Raw genomic sequence first — 14,285 nt, 5'->3', positions numbered from 1 at the left:
AAGAGGACGACACAGGCTTGGACGCGGGCGCCACCGCCGTAGGATAGGTTTAGGGGCAGGTCTTATTTTTGTTCGGAATGTTGTTAAATCCGCCGTGTTCGTATGAAATCCGTCATATTTGTACGAAACCCGGCCGTGTTTGCATGAATTTCATCCGGTTTATTAAATAATAGTTTAAAATGTAATGCGGCTAGCGTTGAATGTCAACCTCCTGCATCCATGTCCGCGGACTGGTTCCTCTGTCTGCGGACGGATGTGGGAGGTTTTTGCGAGTTGCCGTTCGAGATGCCCTAGTATCACCCCCAACAACCAACACATCCATGCATGGCCCACCCGGCCTCCCTCATCACCAAAAATAAATATACCACCACAAAATTACACATATGTTAATTGTGATATTTCGCCTTTTGCATCGACATCTAGAGGAGGGCAGGTGATTCTGTTTCTATCTATCATCTATCTATCTTCAGTCCCTTCCTGCCTGCTTCTGAAAGCTTCAGAAACTGACATTTACTGCCTTGCTCAAGGCTGCATTGCCTTGCTGCTATCTATATACTCCATGTCATGTCCACACCACTCCTCATCTTTTTCTACTTTTCTTTGAAAAGCTCACAGCTAGCATCACAATCCACATCATATGAATGAGTGATGCTCCATCACCACGCCAGCATATTCTTTCTATCCCTTCCTTGGTAATTGAGCAGTACCTGTTCTCAATACACATGCTTGTGTAGTTGTATCACACACACACAGAAGTCTAGTCTAATGTACTAGTAGTTGACATGCTTTTGCTTGTGGCATACACATGCTGCAGATTCCACTTGTTCCTACTAGATCACTCCTGTTTCTCCCTTCACACAAGCATCATAACCGGTATACATGGCCTAGCAATCTCCTTCCCTTTTCTCCCCTTTCCGACATGGGGAAACATACAATCTCCTTCCCTTTTCTCTCCTTTCCGACATGGGGAAACAGAGCTATTCTCGCCATCCTTGTCGTCACCAGTCCATCATCGTCGCCATCGTCGTGCGAGGAGTGAGATTTGACCCTGACCCGGCACCGGCGGTAGTCGAGGTCCCGGTAAGGCGGCTCAAAGTTCACCGATTTAGTGACACGGTAAATACACACATGACGTGCACATGTGATATATGATTCGCATGGAAAAATAACCTCAACTTGGGGAGTAAAAAAATTTGTGGACCGGCTGGTACATCAAACTTTATTGTGAGGATGACTTGTACATAATCTTCTCTGGAACCTCTAGATTTTTACTACAACACATTTATCACGTTGCCAACCGACAACACATTCATCACATAATTTCAGCTGAATCGAACATGGTTCGCCTACACAAACAGTTAAATCTCTCAAAACCGCTCTGCGCTGAAGCTTCAGCAGGCCAAACCAATCCTAAAACCACATTTTGTCTTTCTCTCTACAGTTTTCTCTATCATGCCTTTCTGCATTCCCTTTCATTGCAAAGAAAGAAAGCTCTCTTTCTTACTTTGCATCGAGCCATCGACGGATTCTTTCGATTCCTTCCTTCTTTGATGTATTCAGATTCCAGCAATATATTTTAAGAATCTAGTCTAGAAATGTAATGGAAGTTGAAAAGAATAAAATAAAATAAAATAGGTGGTTTCTAAAATCCTACCCCGTGGGATGGCTGGGATGGAATGGAGAAAGTCTCGGATGGTGATGTGACTTGCAGGCATTAAAAAGAGCATCTAAGATGATGGTGATTGCTTTACCTTATTGTTGCTTTTCTACATACACACATATTATTGTATCTTCATGTGATAAAAAAGGATAGAATATTCCGGGGGTTGCTGACTAATCCCTCACGATCCCTTGATACTCTTTGCTTAGGATAAGTACGACCACCACTTTGTCGTTGCTCGACTGCCTGCTTTTGCAAGCATGGTCTTCGCTTGTGTGATATCGCACATCAAAGTCCATGACATGCATGTAGCTGCTGGAATCACGGAAAGTGGTGCTTCTCAAGTATCGGTCTTGAGCTCCGGGGTGAAAACTCAAACTTTGATATATTGGTTATATTTGGCAGTGGCGATGTTTATTGTGTCATTACCTTGTCGAAGGCATTGCTCGGAATTTTTGTTTGGGGTGAAAACGAATGACCTGGCTTTCGGTGGTTGCATCCGGCAACGGGCGGCGCTTGAGTGACATTCTCTTCCCGATGGTGTTGATGTTGGAGAATCCTTCTTGTGGTACTTGTGATTTCAAGTGATTGTTGGTGCAGACAAGGTTGTTGTAGATTGTTTTGATCGTTTCAGAGTTTTTCTTTTCTCTTTTACTCCTCCAAGGCATAACTTCGGTCTTGTTTGACTATGCTAGATGCCGGTGTGATTTGTGTGTGTATTGGTGTTGTCTGTCTGCATCATAGCTATGTAGAGCCCGAGCGTGTTGGCCATTGTTTCTGTATCCCCTACATGCCCCATTTTAAGCAAATAAACCCATTCTTAACACCACTAGCATAGCATGGGGTTGCTTATGGCGTGCGAACTCTAACCACATCACCTGGCTGCTGCAGTATTTCCCCACAAGTTACATAAGTTTGCCAACGAGGACAACTACACTCATGCTCTTGTTTAAGAAGATCCATCCAGGCAACAATCAACATGCTAGTTGCATAAGTTTGCTGCTTGCAACTACTGTGTTTTTATTCATCTACATGTCCTTTAATGTACTCGACGCACATACACAAGCAATCAATCGACGGATTCCCTCTGTTCACTATTATAAGATGTTCTAAAAAAAATCTTCTAAACCGATAGACACATTTTGTGTGCATGTTCACCCATTTCTATCCTTATGTTGTTTATATTGAAATATCAGCAATTGTTAAATATCCTCATCGAAAGAAATTTTAATGGAGATTCCCATCCCTGCATTTATGCGTACAAGATTATTAAAATAAATTTAAAGTCGCACAAAAACAAGCAAGGAAGAGACAAATGGCGAGCAGAACCATTCGTAATCTAATCATCATCATCGTCATCATACATATAAATATAGTAGCATAGTGTTTGCAATCAGCAATCAGATAACATCACCCCAACAATCAACACATGGAATGCAGGGCCCATCCCTCCCTAAAAAAAGTTGATCTTGTCCAACAAATCATAAAAATAAATCATGCCTGTAACAATTTATTTACCTGTAACAGTTCTGTAGTATATAGGGTGTGCAGTCCCTACCTCTACATGCTGCTAAAATATTCACATACAGCTTCTTGCTTTTGCTCAAGGCTGAATTGCTTTTGCTGCTGTCTGTCCTGCCTGATACATGATACAGTTAGTTGCATGTCCACACCACCCCTCTTGACCTCTTCCCATCATTTTCTCCTCTTTTTCCTTTGAAAAGCTCTCACAGTGTCACAATCCACATCATGAATAAATCCGGGTGATGCTGCATCACCAGTGTCCATATGCCCTCCTTTTTATCCCTTCACTGGTAATTAAGCACTACCCCCTTCCTTTGCTCGTCTAGCTGTGTCACACACAAAAACACAAATCTAGTCCAGTGTACTAGTTTAGGACATGCCTTTTGCTTGTGGCATACACATGACATGATGATGGCAACATATACTGTCTACTGTACATGCTGGCTGCACATTCTGCTTATTCCTTCTGGATTGATTGCTCCTGTTTTCTTCCCTTTTATCACACATGAAAGCAGAGGAGGGGCAACATTCAGTCGCTTCATACCACAAGGTACCAATTTAGACAGAGCAATATACTAATCTGTGATACTCTCCAAAGGCCCATATGGGGAATACGTTGCAATAAGCCATGAAACACAAGGGGCCATTTTTCAAGAAGCTTCCGATCATTTCCTACATAACAACAACAAATTTCTATTATTATTATTATTATAGCATTAGAAAAACAAGAATTCAATATGGGGGCAAGGATCCCCCCCCCCCCCCCAATATGGGGGCAAGGCCATGTATATGGAGCCAAAACAGGCATGGAGAGATCAGTTGTCCTATCAACCTGTGCAGGTGAAAATTGTGTTAGCTACTAGATATAAACTGATAAATGCTTCAGAATGTAACAAGGCCCTAGCCATAACACAGATTATGACACGAGTGTGCACAATACTGTTTAACGGAGTCAAGTACATGCAGTGGAAAATTCTAGCATTACTTAAAAATACTGCACAATGTTCCTCATCTGAATTATGAATAGTCTTGATTCAAATTCAATTTTTTTTTTGCATGTTGGAACAGTAAATCTTCTTTCTAGAAAACAGAACTTGTAATGTGGCCAGCCTAGCACAATCATTGACGGTAATACACTATATTTTGAAGATCAGCATGAAACACGTACTAAAAATCAGACTTACATCGACATCCTTGACTTTAATACTCTTTGGTTTCACCTGATAACAGTAAAAACAGAAGCAGATTGTCACGTAAAGTAAATAATGTATATGCTCAAGGACTCAAGGATGTCGATGGAGTGCAATGTAAGTTTTTCAGGAGGAGAATAACTTGCCATCTTCTCAACCGCTTCATCACTTTCCTCGTCAATTGACTCTTGCCTTCTGTCATATGCCTCTTGCTTCTGTTTGGTTTACAGATACAAGCCCAGGTCCAAAATCAAATGAAGTTTTAATATACCATGTATCTGTGATTAAACGATACAGATGATGACTAGAACATACATATACTGAACCATAAGCAACCATTGAATGAATATATTGTGGTGTCATGCCGGGGAAGGAGGGCAAGGATCCCCCTAAATATGGGGGCAAGCCCCCCACCCCCCACCCCCAGTATGTAGCCAAACCTCATAATTCTAACTTAACCATTCATTCATGGTTGATAGAAGGTCTTTGGACGATATGCTGAAGTACCAGCCTCTGCATTCAGTTTCACATGAAAACTATGGTAAGAGATTTGTAAAACGGCCAATTCATAGGTACTACAAAATACTGGAAGGAGAATAAAAACTGTTCTAGCAGATCTGGACCGGCCCTAATATTTTGGAGGCCCTAGTGCGAATTTTATACAATGGAGTGTATAATAGAGTAGAAGTAATACTTTCATCAGTATATATTGCATATCATGAAAATCATTATTAAGTTATAATAATATATATATAAAGTAATTTTATTTATCAAATGAGGTCTTAATATACCATGTAACTGTGATTAAATGATACAGATGATGATTATAACATACATATACTCAACCATAAGCAACCGTTGAACAAATATAAGGGCAAGGATCCCCATAAAAATGGGGGTAAGCCCCCCCCCCCCCCCCATAATTCTAACTTAACTATTCATTCATGGTTGATAGAGTTAAATATCCATGAGCAAAGTTATCCTTTGTGTTGACGTGTTCTGTAAAAAAAAACAGTAATGTATTCATGCATGTAGATGTAATGAGCCCTTATTTGAGATGGGCCATAGGCCATGTAGATGCAAAGGAACAATTTATATGCTTACCTAGGGTGCATGGTACTAGGTACATCATCGCTGGTTGACCATGGCCATCCATTAGGAAGATCCCAAGACAGGCAAGGAAAAGGCCTGCAAGGGTAAAAGGAAAATGAAAATCTGGGTTCTGCACTGCAAAGCAATGAATTGTGTTAACAAACACAGGCTTTCAGATTACGCCACAGTCTGCAGTTTACAGAGTTATAGTAAGAAAAATATGTATATCTATTGCCTGAAGACAAAGAAAGACAGTAACTTCCAGGCAGAACAGAATGCAGAACAAGAAAATGGAAACAGCCAATCAGTCAAAGGCAGTCACCACCATGTGCAATGCCGGTACTATGTACAGCTTGATTACATTGAGCCCTTATATAGTCCAGTGCTTGTTAAGCCTATCGGTTCTAGACTCGATACTCATGCCAAAAATTTAGAACTGCACTAAAAAATAGTTCTGGAGACTATGGCCACTTATCAAAGTCCACTAATTTGCTAGTACCCAAATAATCAAATATGACGGGCCACTATGAAGTTCACAACTAAAATGAACTGTTAAAGAAAATTGCGTAACCAGCCCATGGACATAAGCAATACCACAACAGACACAACATAGAGAACAAGATGTATCAAATGCTTACCGACAACATATCCCACGGTCAGCCATAAAAAATATCCATTCATGATACCTTTTTTGGCTGCCCTGTCAAATCTGCGTCGTATACCAAAGTGATGATCTATCATTAACAAATGGCGTGGACCTCTGAGACAACAGAGTTCTTATTGTGCTAGGAGACAACAAGGGTCCAAGCATTCACTATATGAAGATGATATGTATCTATGTTTGAGATAAGCAGGAAGAATCGATCTTAGTATCTCCCAAATATTCTACATCTCAACCTATCTTCAGCACGGTAGTTAGTGTGTTTCTTGAGACCTTCATTGCGTTTAGCATGAATGGTACTCCCTCCGTTTCTTTGTACTGCGCATATAAGATTTGTCTTAAGTCAAACTTCATAAAGTTTGACCAAATTTATATACAAAATTATCAACATCTATAATACATGAGATATACAATATGGAAGTTGATTCAATGATGCATCTAATGGCATCGATTTTATATTGTGAATGTTTATATTTTTTTCTATAATCTTAGTCAAACTTTACTATGTTTGACTTTAGACAAATTTTATATGCAGACTAAAAAGAAACGGAGGGAGTACCAGACTACCAGGCAGTATTTAAGTATGTTTCTTCTATGTCTACCCATTAGTGAACTAACGGAGTAACAGATTAGATGAAAACCCATAAACATATATTGCAGCATTGTAATAGAGTACCTGTAGCTGAATGCGATGAGCTGTCCAGGGGAAATAATATCACCAAAGCCTAACATGGCGTATCCACCCAATGGATCAAAGAAACGAGGTATTCTTAGGAGCATCGGAATCACTTCCCCTGAGCTGCCACCACTTGCAACCTGGGAGCTTTCATAAGATGGTAAGTAAAAAAAAAAACAATCACAAGTCACAGCACATAAGAGAATAAGATAGGTTACTAAACATAAGCATTTGCTGGACAATGCATTTATTTAGTTTCAAATTATAACCACAAAAATAACATTTTACTACAGTTTCAAGTCTGAACATTTGCCTCCAAAATATATCAATTTTATACAGGTCATAAGAGAACCAAATTAGATCATAACACTGAATATTTTAACAATTCACTCAGTTTCAAGACAGGCTGCTACCAATTCTCCCACATTCTGAAGGTATTTAAGAAGTCAACCCTTGTGGATTCTGTCCTGTCCTTCTCTTTATTTTACAACCTCCAGATGCCTTTTTTTTGTGAAGAAGCAAGAGTATTCGTTTTTGGGGGAAATGTCATATCCTATTTTCTAAAAATGGTTTCATCATGCAGTTGCAAGACTATTCCTTTTCTTTTTTGCGAAGAAGCAAAACCATTCCACTGATTGATTTAACTAGAAAATCTACCGTGCAAATTAATATGTAGAACTAAAGCATGGCTGATAGTAAGTATTGATGTAAATGTAAAGGTCAAGAATGCAGTTACTGCAAACATAACACTCTCATGGAATATAAGAGGTGAAATGAAGACCCAGAAGATGTCATACACAAATGAAGCACCAAGGAGAACCGATGCAACCTGCAAAGATAGAGTCTTAGATATTACTACAAGCAGGATCCAACGACAATCAGTTGACTACAGCAAATAGACATGCTAATACCCTGATATTAGGTAAATGCTCCTTCTGAATTATGTTTATCATCCAGCAGATACCCTGTGACAATTACACAGATTGCATGGTTAATGTATGTATTTTTCTCAAAGGTCCAAGGCTGCAAGCTAATTAAACACCATGCCAAAAGAAATTTTGCATCCCAAGTAACAAATTATATAAAAAAAAGGTAAAGAAATGACGTTCTCTACATTAGGGAAACTATTCCACAACTCATAATGTAATTCTCAAATAACATGCATCAAGCTTGGAAACTGAATATGTGATGTCCAAAATCAAACAAATGATACAAGGTGTGAAATGAAGATAATCTTATCAACTCCCTTCCTAGTGCAAACTTGCATATCTAAACAAAAATCGGTTCAGCCCATAACTAATATAAATGCATTCATGTTAGATAAATCATGCTTAAGCTTGTGGCTTATGGTACTTACCTTGTTAGGACTAAAAACTGAATATGGTCAATGATAAGTTGGATTGACATTTGATGTATGATGTGAAAACTTGCATTGCACATACACAGCTGCTAGTGTAAAAATAGAAGGCCGGTTCTGAAATGTACTTTAACTAAAAAACAGCATCAAATTCTTTTCAAGAGATTGACCTTACTGCAATGTGTAAATTATAAAACAAATCACAGTTTAGCTGATCCTACTAGGAAAATGGAACCTCGACCCGCACTGAATTTGGACATGCTAGTTTTAAGTTCTGGCATTTCAGAAAAACTGTACGTCTATATATATCACCGTATCATGTGAACTCCAACTTGATCCGTGATAGTAAACATGTTGCATGCTTTCAGTTGCTTCTGAACTAAAGTGGAAAGAATAGAACTAAGGGGGTGTTTGAATGAAGGGTATTTCCCCTTGGAGATTAAAAACAAAGCAAGCGAACATAAGAATAATAATCAATTCAACTTACAAGGATGTCTTGACCTATCCAAGCAAACGAAGAATGCCGATAAGCAGCCCATAGAATGACAAATACCGTACAGAATGGTGCCACTCCAAGAGACAAGGTTAAGACCTCCCCGTACAACGGCAATTGTACAGTTTTATTTCTCCAATCCTTATAAATCCTGGAAACAGGGCGCACAATAGGCACAGATAACCGAGTTAAAAACTAAAATAAAGAGCATTGAAAAACTTGCTTAATGTAAACTATTTCATGCATTACCTAGAGATAATTGTCACCAAGCAAACATGCATACCCTGAAAGGCACAAAACAGAAACAAACTCACAACCGAATACGAATATAAAAAACTAAACAAGCACTTCAATAACCAAGCGCCAAGAGAAGTATTTGTACAAATAGATAAAAGAGTGCAAAGATAGAGAATATACGAGGAAATACTTGAATACCACCAATGCAGAACAATACAATGAGTAGCCAGGCGACCCAAGACGACATGAAGTAGAACAGGAGAAGGAGAACTGAACATCCTACAATTTGAAAACTAGCTCTCTTTGCGGTGATTTCAATGATTTGTTTATCTTGTCTGTCGTTTGTCCCAGAATTCGGTCCCTGCTGTTTAGTATGAAACGAAGAAATTCATTAGTCAAAAAATTAACCAAGTGATCAACTGAAAACTACTACTCATTAACTAGAAACAAACCCGATAAAATGCAAAATATTCGTTATCTTAAGAATCATAAGTACCAAGTGTGCCTCACAGCAAGATAAGTTAATTTTTTTTTGTACAGATGCAGAAATGTTATAAAGCCAGGGCAAACAAATCTGCAGATAACATATAATCAAGCAACAACCATATATTCTATATTACATAATCCTGTTAACGGCTCATCCCTGTTCCTACACGCGATTTATGTGTTGGTATGCGTATGAAAAACATAGCCGGTCCCAAGCCCGGGTAAAGGAGGAGGGTTGTGATAGGCTTGGCGAGCCAACGTAAAAACTAGCCAGTCCCATAGGTATGAAACCCATTTGAGCGAGAATAGTACTAGGATGGGTGACCTCCTAGGAAGTCCTCGTGAAAGGGTTTCATATCTAAGGGTTGTGATAGGCTTGGCGAGCCAACGTAAAAACTAGCCAGTCTTTTGGGTATGAAACCCATTTGGGCGAGAGTAGTACTAGGATGGGTGACCTCCTGGGAAGTCCTCGTGAAAGGGTTTCATATCTAGCCTACCCCAACTTGTTTGGGATAAAAGGTTTCGTAAGTAAGTAAGTATGCGTATGAAAAAAAGCTACTCCCTCCGTCCCATAATGCGAGACGTTTTTTTAACACTACAATAGTGTCAAAAAGCGTCTTACATTATGGGACGGAGGGAGTAGTAAATAGCATAGCATGCCATACAGTATGGATAGGCAGAAAAGTGAGAACCTGCCATGTCAGCTGATTATAACGCTCATCAATCGGTTGGCATGCAACGAATTCACCCCAGAGTGAGGAGCAGACTATAGTTCCTACAGCCATTATGAACAAGAAGCATAGTGAAGGGTCCACAACCGGACGACTTGGCTCATTAATTGAAGGATCACTGGCACTGCAAACCATCTTATGAAGCTCTGCAAACACAAAGTTAAGCAAACAGATTATTGCCTGCAAAAGAACCAGGCATGCCTAGCAAAAATATTGAACAGAGAATGTAATTTTTTTCAGGTCGTCCTTTGAATGAATACCTCCGTCATCAGCAGCAGGCTGTGCAGTTTCTGCTTGAGCGGTGAGAGCACACTGTCCACGTGTCGCTAAGGCGACAGGAACCGTTAACTGCAACAGCAAGGGTTAGATTAGATTAGAAGATGCCTGTAGAACCAACAGCAAGGGTTGCCAAGTTATGCCGGATTCAGAGTCGAAGCAGAACCTCTGAGGCTGTATTGGAGCAGCGGTCAAGAGGGTCGGTGAGGGCAGCGCATGTTCTCTGAGCCTCGTTGACAGTTGTGGGCAAGGTGGCTCCGAATGTCGCGCTCATTACAGCAACGGTCGTGCCCTGGGTTCCACTCACCCAGTTCTTCTTCAGCTTAACCTGGGGAAAAAGAAAACCTGGGAGCATGAGAAAGAAAGAAAATCGGGGGGCGCGACAGTATGTTTCTTTCATTTAAGATTTGGAGCAGACAATGTGTGTGCATACACACACAATCTGAAGTGTGACAAGACAAGAAGCCATAAAAATCTTTTAGGATGGTCCTGATCAGATCAGATGGGATCAGAGCAGAGAAGAGCCGGTTAATTTGCTTGCTGCTTAAGTGGAGTGTAACAACGGAGATACTACTAGTATTACTACTATTTTTCAAGTTGGTCCAGATGAGATCGGTTGCAGCTATATACTGTATATAGCAGAGCAGAGTACAAATTTAAGTAGTTTTGTGCTGCATGCTGCTGCTAACCATCCTGATATATAATAATTCATTTCGTGTTGTTGTGAAGTGAAAAAGGGATGAATCAAGCAAAGTTTTATGCTATCTACTCCCACCCACCGTTTTCTAAATATACAAGTATTTTTTTCAGAGGGATTCCGCTAGAAAGTCTTTTTTTTTTCAGGTTGCATCTTCACTTGTATGCTGAAAAATCCCAGATTTTGCATCCGAGAGCAGAGCAGAGAGCAGAGCGGGAGATGTGGCCAACAGAGGAGAGGATAGAGTGGATGGGGATTGGTTACCGGCTGGAGCTTGTTGGAGCAGCCGGGGGAGTCGGCCGCCGCGCGTCCGGCGAGGGGAAGCAGCAGCAGCAGCAGGGCGGCGACCGCCGGCAGCGGCAGGAGGAGGTCGCGACGGCGGAGGGCCGCCGCCATGACCTTCCCGGCGCAGCGGCTGAGTGATTCGGGGGGAAAGGAATAAACTTTTTCTTGGGTTGGATGGATTTCAGAGGTGGTGGAGGGGAGTGGGTTTATTTATGTGCTGCTGGTGGCGTCTTCCACCGGTTTACGCTTTCTTGGCCTGAAAACATGCTTCCATTCCCTTGTACTCCCTCCGTAAACTAATATAAGAGCGTTTAGAATACTAAAGTAGTGATCTAAATGCTCTTATATTAGTTTACAGAGGAAGTATTTTTTCCCAAATCACATTAGTAGTACTCTCTTCGTGTCTCATTTGGAGGTCCTGTGTATAAAATGGGAGGAGTCGGATATAAATTCAAATTTTCATGAGGTCCTTCTTCTTCTTTCCAAAGCAAAGGAAAAGAAAAGAATCAAAGCATCTACTAGCTTCAACCACGGCTAATTGGATTTAAAACGGGAGCACCGATCCATTTGTGCAAAATAGAGGGAGTTAGATGTGTGTGCTTTTTTCACTTTTTGTGTGGTCCTTTTATCAAAGTAAAAGAAAAGAATCAAATCATGCTTGGACGAAAGGGTGTGCCTGTTACATGCAAGGATTAATTAAAAATGGATGAAAAGCCGCATAGCAAAAATCGGAAATTCTTCGTAGTACCGACCATCATACACAACACACACCAAAAGGATGTTACAAGTTCTATCCATGCGCCGGCATCAACAAAAATTATAATTGACGTGCACATGTGAGAATGTTGCGTCGCTATCAGTCCTGGCACATTTATTGGATTGGCACGTGCTCATGTGCAATTCCTTGCCAAGTGATCCCATCTCCTATGGAGTAGTACAATATCATCGTCGTGGGCATCTAAGCAAAGCATATCATTGCCAAGTACTCACAGCTCTAGTGAACATGAATAGTGTATACCTTTTTTTTTTGCGAGGATGAATAGTGTATACCTGTTTATATGCCCATAATTTATACGCACCTGTACGAATTCACCAAGAATTGTACAAATCTGTAACGATTAACTTGTTGTATTACTGACAAGGGAGGCATGTGCAATCCCGAGGTGAAGGGATACCATCGGCTATAGGATCAGTAAGGCATGGGTGGTGTTAAGAAAAGCGTGGACTACATTGGCCGAGGTGACGCAGAGGGGCGGGAAGGGGTTGGAGAAGAAAAGGAAAATTATGATTCTGTTCATAACTGTTAATTGATTTTATTTGGAGAAGGAAGATCCATATACATGTTTGTCCATTAGTCAATTGGATTTTTCCTTAAAATCTGATTCCCACCTCCCCCTTAAAATTCATTATTTGTTTCCTAAAGCAAATTGCATTCATGGAAGGGATTGGTTGATTTGGGTAAATTAGGAAAGTTAGATCCATGATCTTTTGTACATTAGGAAAGTGTCAGTTTAAAAGGAAAGGGTGGAGAGAAAAATAAACCAGTGAGAGGTTAAGACCACAAACTAGAGGGGTTAAGACCACAAACTCTTATGCACTATTTGTTACAGGGTTAAGCCTTAGGTTAGGGACTCAACCCACCAAACAACGCTTGATTAGCTGGGAATAAATTAATATGGTCAACACTATTTAATCGTGCTAACTACTCCCTCCGTTCCTTTATCTAAGGTGCATTTTTTTTACAAAAATTTCACAATGTAAGGTGTACTTGTTGTAATCTCACTTAATCCCTCTTTTACCCCTCCACCGCCACATACATCGTAGCTATCCTCCATGTAAGGTGTATTAAGTTAGCCCACCAAAACAACGGAATAACTTAAGGCATCTTCAAGGTGGACCCGTAAACCTCCCTCAATCGTCCGGGCCATGCTATTCGGACCGCCGAAGCCATCCAATGCGGTCCTATATCGGTCCGTGGGGCGGTTCAGACGCGATTTCTCTCGCAAAAGAGAGACAAAAGTGGGGAAGCTTTGCGTAAGTTCGGACACGTGAAGCGTACGAATATGACACCCCATGCCCACCCAGAGACCTTCCTCGACCCCGCGACTCCATCCTCTCCACTTTCTCTCCTTCCTTCTTTTTCTCTTGTGTTCGCCGCTGCTCCACCACCCCGGCCACCACGCACACCCATGCCAGAAATCTGCGTCGCCGTCACCTCCGGCACTCCAGCAGGGCTCCCCGTTGGTTCTCCTCTGTCTCCGTTCAACCCTCTGTCCGCCGACCGCGCCGCCAGGTACCATCCTCTGCGGAGCCCGACAACTGTTCGATGAATCATCCTCGCTGAAAATAGTTGTCCCTTCTTTTTAGCAATGAATTCCGATTTGGAGTACATATATGAGCAATATGTTGAGTCGTCTAATGGATCGACGACCACATTTGAGGAGTTTATTCAAATGTATCAACAAATTTGGCATCAACCAACTCATGAGCAGCTGAAGGAAGATCTGATTGAGCATCAATGGGCGGTGAAAGGGTACAAGACTGTTGGGATGTAATATTTGATTTTTCTTTAAAATTTGAACTAGTGTTGCAAGTGGGTATTTGAACGTCTGTATCCTTTGCATGCGGCTACTTGATCGTGCGGACTAGGACAAAAACCCGAAAGATCGGATGTATGCGTCTGCGGTTGGATGGCGTCCTCCCGCATCCATGTGCGCGGACTGGTCCCCCCTGTCCGCGGACGGATGCGGAAGGAAATTTATGGGTTGCCATTGGAGATGACCTTAACCTCTCCGTTAAATGAACTTAATATTGTTAACTCATTCTGCAAGCCCTGCTAAACAAAAAATTGGATTAAACTAACCTCATAGGGTTAAGAAGTATTAAGGTTAACTAACCGAATTGACTTAACATGCAATCA

The 14,285-nt window shown here is 41.0% G+C and overlaps 1 protein-coding gene across 15 annotated transcripts; it reads right to left on the bottom strand.

Annotated features, from left to right (window-relative positions):
- Positions 1-2,976: 2,976 nt before the first annotated feature.
- LOC123088648 (signal peptide peptidase-like 2) lies at positions 2,977-11,544 on the bottom strand. Of its 15 annotated transcripts, none has more exons than XM_044510858.1 (14): positions 11,345-11,544; positions 10,550-10,711; positions 10,368-10,455; positions 10,069-10,253; positions 9,081-9,254; positions 8,903-8,937; positions 8,648-8,804; positions 7,715-7,768; positions 7,540-7,632; positions 6,804-6,943; positions 5,479-5,562; positions 4,517-4,589; positions 4,369-4,404; positions 2,977-4,016 (listed from the first exon to the last, which is right to left on the bottom strand). In XM_044510858.1, exons 1-14 carry the CDS (start codon positions 11,474-11,476, stop codon positions 3,723-3,725), a joined length of 1,707 nt encoding a protein of 568 aa, XP_044366793.1. In that variant the 5' UTR covers positions 11,477-11,544; the 3' UTR covers positions 2,977-3,722. The 15 variants fall into 15 exon arrangements, 12 of the variants coding, with proteins under 12 accessions (XP_044366793.1, XP_044366796.1, XP_044366799.1 ...); XM_044510861.1 differs by having other exon boundaries at positions 2,977-3,856; XM_044510864.1 differs by having other exon boundaries at positions 2,977-3,856; positions 4,521-4,589.
- Positions 11,545-14,285: the final 2,741 nt, after the last annotated feature.

The sequence above is a fragment of the Triticum aestivum genome, chromosome 4A (genome assembly GCF_018294505.1).
Source record: "Triticum aestivum cultivar Chinese Spring chromosome 4A, IWGSC CS RefSeq v2.1, whole genome shotgun sequence".
Classification (NCBI taxonomy): Eukaryota; Viridiplantae; Streptophyta; class Magnoliopsida; order Poales; family Poaceae; genus Triticum; species Triticum aestivum.
Note: the sequence above shows the minus strand (reverse complement) of the source record. Positions and strands in the feature narration are given on the sequence as shown.